Raw genomic sequence first — 13,429 nt, forward strand, 5'->3', positions numbered from 1 at the left:
GGGCATGTTTGGGGCACGTTACCACTTTAGCAGGTCACGGATCAGCACGCCACCATCGACATCACTCGGGTCCTATCCAGGTACTGTAGGTAGAGATGTCCTGACAGCCTGGCACTCCGGTCTTTGGTCTTGCTTCCGTGGCTGTATCCTCTGCTGATGCAGTGGTAATGTCCCCAGCAAGGAACTCACGTATCGGAGAAGAGTTAGTATTGGAATAGTGCAAGTCCCGCACTACTGCTCACGGAACCTACGCTGAGAGCTCACTCATTTAGTAGTTTCAATTAGCTTATCGAGGCCTATCAAGGCTTATCGCGGCTCTAGAATGGAGAGTTTCTCCCAAAATCCTCATACCAGGAAAAGGTGGCGTGAGGCTGGTGAGAAGCTGCGAGACGGGGAAAAAAAAATTCCTGCATCGAAATGATGCCGGGGGTTTCTGGAGCTGATATCCATTAATATCAGCACCGGAGACCCCCAGCATGAATCCCATGCAATAAAAATGCTTTTACAGTCAACTTCATTACCTTAGCTGCCAACCACTAAGGCAATGAAGGGGTTAACCCATCCTGCTACCCACCAAGGGCCAAATACCCCTTTCACCCACAATAAACACCAATACCCACCTTCTCAACCCCCACATGATTGATACCAGAGGCCGCGGTTGTCCGGAGGTCCTCAGGGGGTCCCCGCATGTGTCTGTGGGCCTTTGGGTGGTCTACGCGGGTGTCTGGGGGTCCTCAGGTGGTCCCCGCAGGTGTCTGTGGGCCCTCGGGTGGTCCCTATGGGTATTCAGGGCTCATCAGGTGGTCCCCACGGGTCCCTACTGGCCTGCGGTACCAATCCTGTGGCCAATTTTTTTTTACAATACATTTAAATAAATACACTCCCACCAACCCCCCCAACCACCAGCACCACCAATGCAGTACAGTAATGGGTAAAATAACTATTATCCAGATATGGATAATAGCTAATTTGCCCATTATAAAATAAAACATTAGCCAGGCAGCATAAATAAAGTAAAAAACTTTTCTACTTACCCCTGCCATCATGAAAGGCGTCCTCGTCAGCATACTACAGGTCCATGTCCTCCGATGCCAAGAAGAATACATGAAAAAATACAATCTAATGACCCCTAACCCCTTAATCACCTTAGTGGTTAATAACTGCAATAGTAATTCAGGGATTAACCCACCCTCCCACGTGACCCACCTGGAGGCCACATACCCCAGGACCACTATAACCACCTTCTACCCATTGATTGGCATAGTGGTAAATCATATCCATATAATATGGGCATGATAAGCCACTATAGCAGTCAATGGTCACACAAAAAAAAAAAAGCAAGAAGGCCAAAAAAACACAATAAAAAAGATATACACAAGGACCTAAACACCCCAATTCAATAAATAAAAACACTTGCCAACCAATTAAAGAAATAAAAGCACTAGCCAACAAAACAATTAATTAATTTAAACCAGTAGCCAACAAAACAATTAAATAATTAAATAATTTAAAACGCTAACAAATCCTAAAATATACTAAAAACAAGCCATCCAAATTCCAAACAATAATCCAAACAATAATCACGAATAGAAAAAATATCAATTCTAAACAAGCATTTCCCAAACAATGCATTGGCCATCACTGTATTTATCTGTACCAGGGGCAAAGATTAATACATCAGTCAGTAGGCAATCCCAAAATAAAGAGAAAAAAATACAATAAAAAAACCTGTAAAAATAAAATTACATACATTCAATATTTTTCTTATCTTTAGAAGTGTTGACCCTCCGAATCCCGGCATTTCTGCAAGCTCTCGTACCGCGACGTCATCAATGTCAATCCAACGCCATCTACCTTGAAGATTCGGAAAAGGTTACAAAATTCTTCTTTCATCTTCAATCACCTATCTTCTGTCATTATTTCTTTAATTTCTTTAATCTTCTATATTCTTTCTTCATCTGCCAATCAAACCCAATGGTAAGTCCCAATGGATGCTGTCGTCGTCTTCTTCCTGTTAAATGAGGCATCCAGGCCTTATATATGGCCTGTGACATCACATTCAGGTCAGATGGTACAGCTCCAATCTGATTGGACGCTGTATCATGTGCCCGCCTCTTTTTTTTTTTTTTTTTTAGGATGTGACTTCATCTCCAAGGGAGGTACGTCACATCCTTAAAACCACATGGCTATCTCACATGGTATTACAGCCAATGGGATTTAAGACAATCCCATTGGTTGCTGTACCATGTGATAGGTCACATTAGTTCAAAAGGATGTGACGTCACTTTAAGGGATGATAGTGGTCCCGGGATGGGTGGTTAGGCTTCCCGGGAGGGTAGCGGGGGACAGGGGTTAACCCCTTTATTAATATAGCGGTTATTAACTGCCAAGGTGATTAAGGGGTTAGGGGCCATTAGATTGTATTTTTTCTTGTATTCTTGCTGGCATCGGAGGACATGGACCTGCAATATGCATTAGCCCTTCATGAGGGCAGGGGTAAGTAGAAAGGTTTATTAACTTTATTTATGCTGGCTGCCTAATGTTTTATTTAACAATGGGCAAATTACCTATTATTCATATCTGGATAATGGTTATTTTGCCCATTACTGTACTGTATGTGCTGGGGGCAGGGGGGTGTATTTATTTATATGTATAAAATAAACGTGAGGACCCCTGAACACACCCGGGACTACCTGGGGACCGCCTAAGGGTCCCTGGACACACGCGGCCTCTGGTATCAATTATGTGGGGGTAGAGGAGGTGGGTATTAGTGCTGTTGTATTTTTAATGTTTATTGTGGGTAGCAGCGGTTTTAATACACATTTTAATACTAGTGTATGACCAGGGGGTCTCTGGGCAGAACCGCATTGATTTGAGGTCTGGGGACCCCCTGTTGCCCGAGATACAGGCCCCGTTATGGGGTGCCGGTATCTCCTATGAATTTACATGTCCCGCATTACGTGACCGTGAGAATAAAATGCATAGTAGATACCGGCACCCCATAACGGGGCTTGTATCTCAGGAAGCATGGGGTCCCCGGACCTCAAACCAATGCGGTTCTGCTCTGGAGACCCCCTGCTCATCTACACTAGTAATAACATTTATATTAAAAACATTAATTTCTGGCAAGATTTGCGCAGGGAGAGTCGGTTCTCTCTGAGCAGCTCTCTGTCCAGCTGAAAGAAATCGCTGAGTTAGGCCTTTTCAGAGAGGCGATCATCACGCTGCCGGCTCCTCGCCCGTTTTGGGAATTTTGCCATCACAGGTCATAGAGGCTTTCTGAATACCGTGATAGCAACGCTCCAAAAAATGGCGATTTAAATGGCCCGGCAATTTTTTTTTATGATCGCTTATAGCATGGGCCCCTTTAATGCGGTTTAGATCCAAACTTTGACTAGGACATTCTAAAACTCGCAATTTCTTCTCCTGCAGCCATTCTTTTAAAGATTCTGCTTGTATGTTTAGGATCATTGTCTTGCTGCATGACCTACTTTCGGCTCCGCTTCAGCTCACGAACAAATGGCCTAACATGCTTCTCTAGAATCTTCTGATACAATGCAGAATTCATGGTTGTGTCAATGATGGCAAGCCATCCAGGTCCTGAGACAGCAAAGCAAGCCCAAACCATCAGACTCCCACCAGCATACTTGACGGTTGGGATGAGGTTCTTCTGTTCGAACGCAATTTTTCCCCCCGACAAATATAACATATCTCATTGAGGCCAAAAAGTTCTACCTTTGACTCATCTGTCCCAAAAACATTGTTCCAGAAGTCTTGTGGATCACCTATGTGATCTTTGGCTAACTTACGAAGGCAGCAATGTTCTCTTGAGAGCATTGGTTTCCTCCTGGCTATCCTTCCATGAACACCATTCTTGTTCAGTCTTTTTCTGATAGTTGAGTCATGAACACTCACATTAGCCAAGGCGAGAGTGGCTTGCACATCTTTGGATGTTACTATGTGGTTCTCTGTGACTTCGCGGATGATTTGCCGGTTTGTTCTTTGTAGAAATTTTGGTAGGACGACCGCTCCTGGGTAGAATGACTGTGATCTTGAACTTTCTCCAACAGTGAATTGGTGGAGCCCCAACCCCTTATAAATGGTTTTGTAACCCTTTCTAGAGTGATGAGCATCAATAACTGCTTTCCTGAGCTCCTCAGAGATTTCTTTTGACGTGTTTCCACACACCTGTATGGTGAAGACAAAACTCACAAAGTTTCTGATCTTCATATTGGGTGGGGCCTCCCAAACTCACGCCTGAAGATCTACCTAATTATTTAAACACCTGATTCTAATTATCACCTTAATTTAGCGGGGGGAAAAACAAGGTTTCACTTACTTTTTCGCATACCCCGACTCTTAATTACTCATATGTCTAATTCATACATCATTTTGTTTAATATAAACCCAATTGGATATTTAAGAAAAGACTGGTTTTGATTCAAGAAGGTTAATCAAGGAAAAACTATGGAATTTCTGTAATTCTCATTGCGATTCACAATTTTTTTGTCGCTGCTGTACATGTATTCATTGTGGGGAAACTAGGGAGAGGTCAGCCACCTCATGAGAGCAGCAACAGAACGGAACTGGAGTTTTGTTTCTTCCTGGCAAAACTGCACCGATCTGAGTGGGGTGCCTGTAGCTCCGAACCAGATTGAAGCAGTGGAGAAGGGAACTTGCAGACCCTCTTCGGATTGGCCAGATTTGAATCTCCTTCTTTGACACTCCCCCTGGAACGTTTTTGGCTGTAGCCACACATCCTCTTCTGATTTGCCCACTTCAGCTGCCCACCTCACTCCTGATTGGTGGACTGTTGATTTGAAATGGGACCAAGAGATTCGGAGTAGAATCCACGCGTCCTCCATTACCAAACTTCTACACGCGGCGAATACCGGAAATCGATCTGGGAGCTGTGCCAGCCACTGTGAGAGGGGATACTCTCTAAAATATCCACTGCGGTTTAACATCTTGGCTTCGGTAAGCGGGCAATTCGGCCAGATATCGATTGGGTCCTATAATTTTGCCTATTTGTGCGTAATTGTACTGTATCTTTTTATAATGTATTAAATTCATCTTTTTAGTCTAGTGTATGGTTCAGCAACATTGCCAGTTTTTGTTTGTTTGTTTGTTGTTTTAGTGTCTTAACAGTATCACACTATGTATTTCTTTTTCTTATTTCATGTTTGAATCACGCCGGCTGAGATCATCCCTCCATCCCATCTGGTTGTATATTTAATTTATTTACCATTCTATTGTGTTTAGCGCCATTGATACCTATCCAGTACCATTACTCTTACTATAGAAGGAACAACTAGAAAATTAAGGCATGATAAACAGACCAGCAAGTGAGAATCACTGAACTACATACAAGTAATCATTTTATTACATTCAGTCCTGTGACTTTGAAACATCACGTTACTAAACCCTTTCACTGCCAGACGCCAGCAACACATCAAGTTAATTAATATTTTCATGGCTAAAAGGGACTGTAATGCATTGCAGCTGACTCAAACAAGATACTGTATATGAAAAAAATAATAATAAAAGATCAGACAATACAAATCCAGAGTTGATTTACCTGTTTTAGAGCCCAGTTTAAAGCTTTTTCAAAATATTCTCCAATCCAGTTTTCCAAATTATGTCTGCAGTTTTCAGGCTGACTTCTGAGCCATGATCGTATCAAAGAGTTAATATCTGTATTTTCATCACTTAAGAAAAGACAGATTTTAGTTTAATATAAAGAAAAAAAATAAACAAAACTTTACTTGGTGATTTTTTTTTTTTTTTTTTTTTTACAATCAATCTTCTCAAAAGCAATAACAATTTAAATATTACATTTCTCACCTCAAGAAAATCATTCCCATTCTTGATATAGTGGCTGGAGAGGCACTGCTTAGATCATGAGTTTCAAACACAAAATTTACATTAGGGCCAAACTGTATTCTCTCTCCACTGGGCATAGTAAGAAGACGATTGTCATCAAGGACAGAGTTTAAAGATTCAATCCACTCTGGATCAATATCACCATCGCAGATAATCCAGGAGCTAATTTCTATAGTTGTGAAAGCAAAATTTGCATTAGTGGACTGCAGAAAAACTAAACCTGAATCAACATCAATGATGGTTATAAATAATTTGTCACTTCACTGTTGCCAACAGAATTTTACTGAATACAATGTGAACAGGTACAGTTTATTTTTTCTAACACAAGTCAAGAATACATGAATATTACAGTACACATTCTTAACTGTGTTCCTGCTGTAGCTTTGATTTATTTTTATTTTCACATATTTATATCAGTGGTTAGGGAACTGTGGTTAACTGAACTAGTTAACTTAAACAATAAATTATATACATATACACACACACACACACACACACACACAAACACATGAGAGGCGCCACAAGACAACTAAATGAAAACAATAAATCATTAAAGTGATATAATGTTGCCCTATAATAACAATTAAAAAATGTAGTAAAGTGCACCGTGGCCAATAAGACTATAAAGTGGAACAAAGAATTGGAAATATAAAAATGAAACAATACACCACGCAGAAAAATACTGAAACTCCTGTGCGTTTATATGCAAAAAAAAAAATATATATTTTTAAAAAGTGCTGGTAAGTAGTGAAAGTGTTTTAAGTATAGATCAGGATTCTTTCATAATAGATGTCGATCAAAAAATAAAAATAATACCACATCCACAGAAAGATATACAAAACAAAAAAGAAAATCGCGTGCTCTATGGTGTAATAAAGTACAAAACGATTTATTGCATCTATTATATGGAATATATATGGTATTTACTCCGTAAACGACATTACTTCATCTTTTATAATGTAAGGAGCGATGAGTTGTGGAGGCCAGTGGCAGGATGTTCAATACGTCTCTAGTGATTCCACGCCATTGATCTCGATTTAGGGCGGCTTTTTGAGCTTCGGCTACTGTGAAGTGGTGTGGTTTGAGATTTTGCGCCACCTGGTTCGACCACGTTTTCTTTGGAGCATGTTGGTCCACTTTCCAGCCTATTGCATCTAGAGTGGTGTAATATCCTCTGGACAATCGGTCAGTTGAATCCAGGTTCCTGGACAGGGACTATACACAGATTATCTCCCTTGTATTATATATCTCATTGATGATGTAAGTGCATATCGCACTACTGCAGAAGCAATAAATAGTTTTGTACTTTATCACACCGTGGAGCGCACACTTCTTTTTTTCCAGTATTTTTTTATTATTTTACTTAAATAAATTAACATCTTACTTACATGTACAATTTTGATAAAAGGAACAATATTTATACAACTATCTTAGTACAAACAATTATCTTCATAAAAAAAATTCTTTACTATGTTCTATATGTTGCATATCAATTTAATTGGTTGCTTGGCTGCTGGATCCAGCGTGTCCCCGTCAGGCCACGATTCCATCGAGCCGTGCCCGTGCGGATGTCCCGCGCAGGCCCCCACGTCACGCGCAGGCCCACACATAGCACCGATGTCCCGCGCAGGCCCACACATAGCCCCGATGTCCCGCGCAGGCCCACACATAGCCCCGATGTCCCGCGCAGGCCCACACATAGCCCCGATGTCCCGCGCAGGCCCACACATAGCCCCGATGTCCCCCGCAGTCCCCCACATACCCCCGATGTCCCCCGCAGGCCCCGATGTCCCCCACATACCCCTGCAGTCCCCCTCAAACCCACGATGTCCCGCAAATGCCCTCGCAGGCCCCCACATACCCCCGATGTCCCCCGCAGGCCCCCGCAGGCCCCCACATACCCACGATGTCCCGCACATGCCCGTGCAGGCCCCCACATACCCCCGATGTCCCCCGCAGGCCACCACATGGCCCCGATGTCCCCCACATAGCCACGATGTCCCCCACATACCCCCGATGTCGCCCGCAGGCCCCAGATACCAACATACCTCTGGTGAGTGGGACACCCGGCTCCGTTTCTTGTAGTGTGTGTGTGTGTGTGTGTGTGTGTGTGTGTGTGTGTGTGTGTGTGTGTGTGTGTGTGTGTGTGTGTGTGTGAGTGAGAGGGCGTGTGTGAGTGAGAGGGCGTGTGTGAGTGAGAGGGCGTGTGTGAGAGGGCGTGTGTGTGTGAGAGGGCGTGTGTGAGAGTGAGTGAGTGGGTGTGTGAGAGTGAGTGTGTGAGAGAGTGAGTGGGTGTGTGAGAGTGAGTGTGTGTGAGAGAGGGTGTGTGAGTGAGTGTGTGTGTCACCCTCACCCAGTGTCACCCTCTCCCAGTGTCACCCTCTCCCAGTGTCACCCTCTCCCAGTGTCAGCCTCACCCAGTGTCAGCCTCACCCAGTGTCACCCTCACCCAGTGTCACCCTCACCCAGTGTCACCCTCACAAATAAATAAATCTGCCAGGGTCTCATGTCCCTGTTTATGATAGAAAAAAGTATGCACTTAACACACAAAAATCTGTTGTAGCAAAGTGTGACCGAAAATGTAAATACTCTCTCCAGAGCGTGCAATCAGTTCATTCAAAGCCCAAAGCATCACTTATTAAATGTTATAATATATATAAAAATACAGTGCTTAGATTACAGAAAAAGGATTACAAGAATATACAATTACAATAAATGCAGAACAGTTTATCAAAATAACAGAATAAAACATAAAATAGAAATCCCTATACAGTACATTACCCAAATGCAATAGGTTTTCTCCCAGAGAGGTTACTGGCGCAGGAAGATGAGATATCACGTGTTTGGTCCAAACACACCTCTGTTGAAATCTGATTTCCATAAACCCTTGCTAAATTTTAAGTACAATTTTTGCCCATTGAAACAACATAAGCCCACCCCTGTCATAAATCAGCTGCGATATTGACTGTTTTATGACAGAGTAAAAAGACTCCTACAAAACGACGTTTGAATCCTGCCTCAATACATAACTGCACTCATAACTTTCCTTCTGTAATACTTACACGCAAGTGAGCTAATCGAGACTAATCACGACCATCGTAATCCTAAATTTAAGCGACAAATGGATATCTGTCCCTTAATACCTATTAAACCTGCCACTGTGCCATGGATACACACATGGAACTCCCAGCATGTTCAGCAGATGACGTCATATGATACTCATTTTTAAAAAAGTCACTCTTTGGTTGAATACTTTTAGCCACTCCCCCTGAACCTTGCAGAACCTTCCAGAGAATGTCTTTGAAGGTATCATGTTAATAAAGTTGTCAAAGGGGCCATATTTTATTCCCATCTCTGGCAGAACAACTGCCCTTATCTTGAGATTATCAGCTCCATACAACCCATCTCGTACTTTTAGTGGGCCATACATGATAGCCAGCTCCTCTCCCCCCCAACCAAGTGCCCTTTGAAAACCAGCACAGACCCATGACAAGTCATAAACCCACATACATTGTAGTTTTAAACCCAGCTTGTACCTTCATTAACCCCTAAAGCACCAGATGGATTACAATACATAATATCTCATTATATTATCATCACAGAGATTAAGATTAACTATTGTTGCAATGAATTTCTGAAGGAGAAACAAGAATATGACTCAATCTGGAGTAATGTATGCTTACCTTGCGGCTCTCGCACTACTTGACGAGCACTATTAGTGAGGACGCCATCCGACCATTCTCTTGTATCCATGTCTATGTGGCCAAGTAGCTGTTGCCTGGGCATGGCTTTAGGATTCATGGTATATTGTTTTACAACTTTCCCAACTTTGCCAAGTGCTGCTCGTAACATGCGCCACAGAATGGATTTTCCTGCTCCACTTGGTCCAACAATAACAACCCCCATTCTCTGACGCAACTGCTCATACAACTCCAGAGTCTTTTTAATCTGTCAAGTAAAGAAAATAGAAGATTTATACAAGAATAGATCTTACGTTATTACACTGTTGGCCAATTATATTGTATGGTGATTGTCATTACTTTAATTAGTACTGAGATCAATGTCTTCCAGAACCATTTCAGATATTAAAATGAATCTGCTTAACTTTGCTACAACACAAAATTGATTTGGAAGAAGAATTGAGCAATGCTGAAATAACAAAAACAGGTGTCCTTTCAAAATGCTGTACAAGGTAGAATACAGTTCTGCTCTAAGATGCCAAATAGATCTCTGTGGTAAGTTCAGTGTTGCAAATGTACAGAAATATTGAAGTACCCTTTGACGTCATACAGTACCTCAATATCATGCAAAAGTATATTTTGGCATCCCTATATTTAACTTTATAGAGTAAGTCAGGGGTGCTAAACTCAAGTCCTCAGCCCACTCCAACCATTCTCCCCCCCCCGCCCCCCAACAGGTCTGGAGTTGAGCACACCTGGAGGGAGCTACAGTATGTATAGGAATTGTACCTGCTTTATGTGGATAATTCTACTATTAACGTCACCAAGTCTGAATAGCAAACCGAGCTGATGCTTTCCTAATCCCTTGTCTACCAAAGTGGTGAAGGCTTCACAACTAAATAAAATATTATTTGGTCATGTATGTAAATGTGCTTTCAGTTATACCTGGCTTGGAATTATTTCTAAATTTGCTTCCTCAAAAACTTGCTGCAGAGCTGTATTTAACTCAATGTATTCCACATCCTTAAAATCAATTCCAGGGAAGACATCCTTAATTAAGGCATCGCATCGGGAACAGTCTGCAAACGTAAGCTTCGACATGGTATTGAGCCGCAAGGCCTGTACCACAATGTGACTTTCATTGACTGGAAAGCAAACAAACAAATTTGAAATCATATATTTGCTATTGATATAATAATAGGTTGTACTTATTAATTTCAGAAATAAATACACAAAAAGAGAAAATAAAATGGTTTGCAGAAGAATATCACTAATTTATAGCAGTTTAACAAATGTGTGCCTTTATATATACTTATTTTAAACATCTAATACATTGAAAAACACTTAGGAAAAAAGATGGCGGCAGACCATATCACTTAGGCCTCGGGCATGGTCAGCGCTTATGCGCTGACCCGTGCTGAGGCGTGCTGCTGCTCGAAACTGAGCCCCTGCAGCCGCAATGAGAGCGACTTTAGCAGGGGCTCGCGCACGCTTCCGCAAGCGTGCGGAAGCGTCTGTCTCACACAGTTTTGAAATTTGGCGCTTGCCGGAGCGCAGGGCCGGTCACGTGAGCGGTTCGCCCAATGAGGACGAACCAGCTCCGTGACGTCACTGGCCCGCCCCCGTCCCGCCCCCTGACGGCGCGCTGTGTAAGGCCAGGGAAAGCACCGCTTTCCCTGAGCCTCAGCACGCCTCCACACTGTTTGGGGCACTATGTCCCAGGCCTTACAAACACCATTAGGACCTTAAATGCAAACACAGGCAAACAATGCTGTTTCAAAAATGCATAACCTTACTTTATCTGCATTAGACCTCATCTCCCATTTACCTGTCTAAGCGTCCAGTTTATCCTAGTCCTTCTGTACAGAAATGACATCCTTCTCTGATTTTACTACGTTAAATACTTTAGCGTCATCAACAAAGATACTTTGCTCGCTATGCTTACCTCGAGCGCATTAAAAACAAAAACAGTTAAAAAGCAGTGGCCTCAGTACTGAATCCTGAGGCACCCAACATACAGCTTTAGCCCATTCTGAATATGTTCCATTTATGACCATTATATGCTGCATAGCCTTCAACCAATATTCAATTCAGGTGAAAAAAAATTTCACAGTGAGCCATTTCCTTTATTTTGTAAACTAACCTACAGTATTGTGTGGCACCGTATAAAAAAGCCTTTGTAAAATCTAAGTTGATCACAATTGCATTGCACTGGTTTAAACTTCTTACATCCTCAAAGAAACAGATAATGCTAGTTTGACATGACCTATCTTTCAAGAGTCCATGCTATTATTAATTATTTTGTTAAACATAATGTATTCCTGAATTTAATACCTTAAAAAAAACTCAAGTCAGGCTGTAATTCCCCAGTTGGGACCAAGCTCTCTTTTTAAATAAAGGTACCTGGTCTGCGGACTTTCAGTTCTTGTCCTCTTTCCTGAGGCCATTCCTATGCTGAGGCTCCTACGCTTAAGCATTGCCAGTGACCTCGACCATCCTCCTGTGCCGCCTACCTTGACCCCAGCCTGGATACCATTTACCCTGCTATCTCCAACCCCAACCCAGCTACCCACGACGACGGAATCCACAATCCAGACCCGGCTTCCCTGTCTCAGGTCGGTGTTTCTATCCCCACCTCAGCCCCGCAGTCCGGTCCTGGTTTGTGGCGAGCACGTGCGTTACAGTAAGTGAGAGGGGGAAGAATGTGTGCATGTGTGCACGCAAGTGGGAGAGTGTGAGGGGGAAGAAAGATGGGGACAACGGAGAGAGACTGGGGCAGGGCAGAGAGAGAGATGGGGTTGAGGTTCCCCAGAATCTCACAATCTAATTCTGGATTTCCCTAACCAAAGGTTGAAAACCATTGCCGTATATTATTTGGATAATGATTTAAAGACTGCCCATTTATCTGATATATTTTTTCTTGAAAGAAATGTATTTCAGTTTATATTTTTGTAGAAACTTCTTTAGTACACTAAAAATCTGCCTTTCTAAAATTAATACTATTTGTTGATGCCATATAGATAATTTCTTCGAGTGACATCAATGTTCCCTAAAATGGCCCCTTACTTGAATATTTATTAGTTGTTTACATTAGTTAGTACATGGCTTGTTATTACTAGGTCCAGTATTAGTTGGTTCCTCAATTGAAATCATCTTCACCTTTAAATGACCTATACATTACCTCACAAATGTGAAACAATACAAACCAAACTTACAGTAAGTAAATATTAAAAGTAAAAATGTAAGTATTGAGATTTGGAACACAGAACACTTTGGCAAGCAAAAGAGCGATACTATGGCAACATACTCAATATTTTTTTTAATTTGTTTCACACTCAAAGTGACATTATGTGTATGAGAGCATTTAACTATACGAGACAAAGTCCACAGCTAAGCTTACTATTCATCTTTGTTCCATTTTTCTTTAGCTGATGAAGAAGGTTCCCACATCCTCTCAGGACGGTCTTTAATGCTCGTAAGCCCCAATCATAATGCTGCTGAGGTGTCAAGAGCTCCCTGTATTGTAAATTGAAACAATTACCAAAAATTAATTAAAGTAACCTAATGTTTATCTAGAAACAACAATTGACCACAGAAATATAAGAACAGAATACATTTAAATTAAAAAAACATTTTTTTTACCTGGCCAGGTTAAAGATTGCCACTAATTTTCTACCCAGTGTCTTTGCATCTGTAAATCCTTCAGAGTAGAGAATCACTTCAGCAATTAGTTCATTATCCGGGCGGGACATAGCTACTGGACGGAAAAGCTGTTTCAGGTTATCAGGGAGTTTCTGCCTTCCTCCATAGCCTTTACCGGCGGGGTTCATAGTTATAAAGATTCCAGAATTAGGATCCAGTTCAAC

General features: G+C 41.9%; 1 protein-coding gene across 6 annotated transcripts in view; it reads right to left on the reverse strand.

The window, feature by feature from the left end:
* The window catches only part of DYNC2H1 (dynein cytoplasmic 2 heavy chain 1), a 631,818-nt gene that overhangs the window by 525,247 nt on the left and 93,142 nt on the right, over positions 1–13,429 (reverse strand). For all 6 annotated transcript variants that reach the window (XM_075592400.1, XM_075592399.1, XM_075592403.1 and 3 more), the window contains exons 35-40: positions 13,206–13,429; positions 12,964–13,079; positions 10,509–10,708; positions 9,567–9,831; positions 5,845–6,052; positions 5,579–5,708 (exon numbers count right to left, since the gene is read on the reverse strand). In XM_075592400.1, coding sequence (XP_075448515.1) covers positions 5,579–5,708; positions 5,845–6,052; positions 9,567–9,831; positions 10,509–10,708; positions 12,964–13,079; positions 13,206–13,429 — 1,143 coding nt within the window. The remainder of the gene's footprint in view (positions 1–5,578; positions 5,709–5,844; positions 6,053–9,566; positions 9,832–10,508; positions 10,709–12,963; positions 13,080–13,205) is intronic.

This window comes from Ascaphus truei, chromosome 3 (genome assembly GCF_040206685.1).
Source record: "Ascaphus truei isolate aAscTru1 chromosome 3, aAscTru1.hap1, whole genome shotgun sequence".
Taxonomy (NCBI): Eukaryota; Metazoa; Chordata; class Amphibia; order Anura; family Ascaphidae; genus Ascaphus; species Ascaphus truei.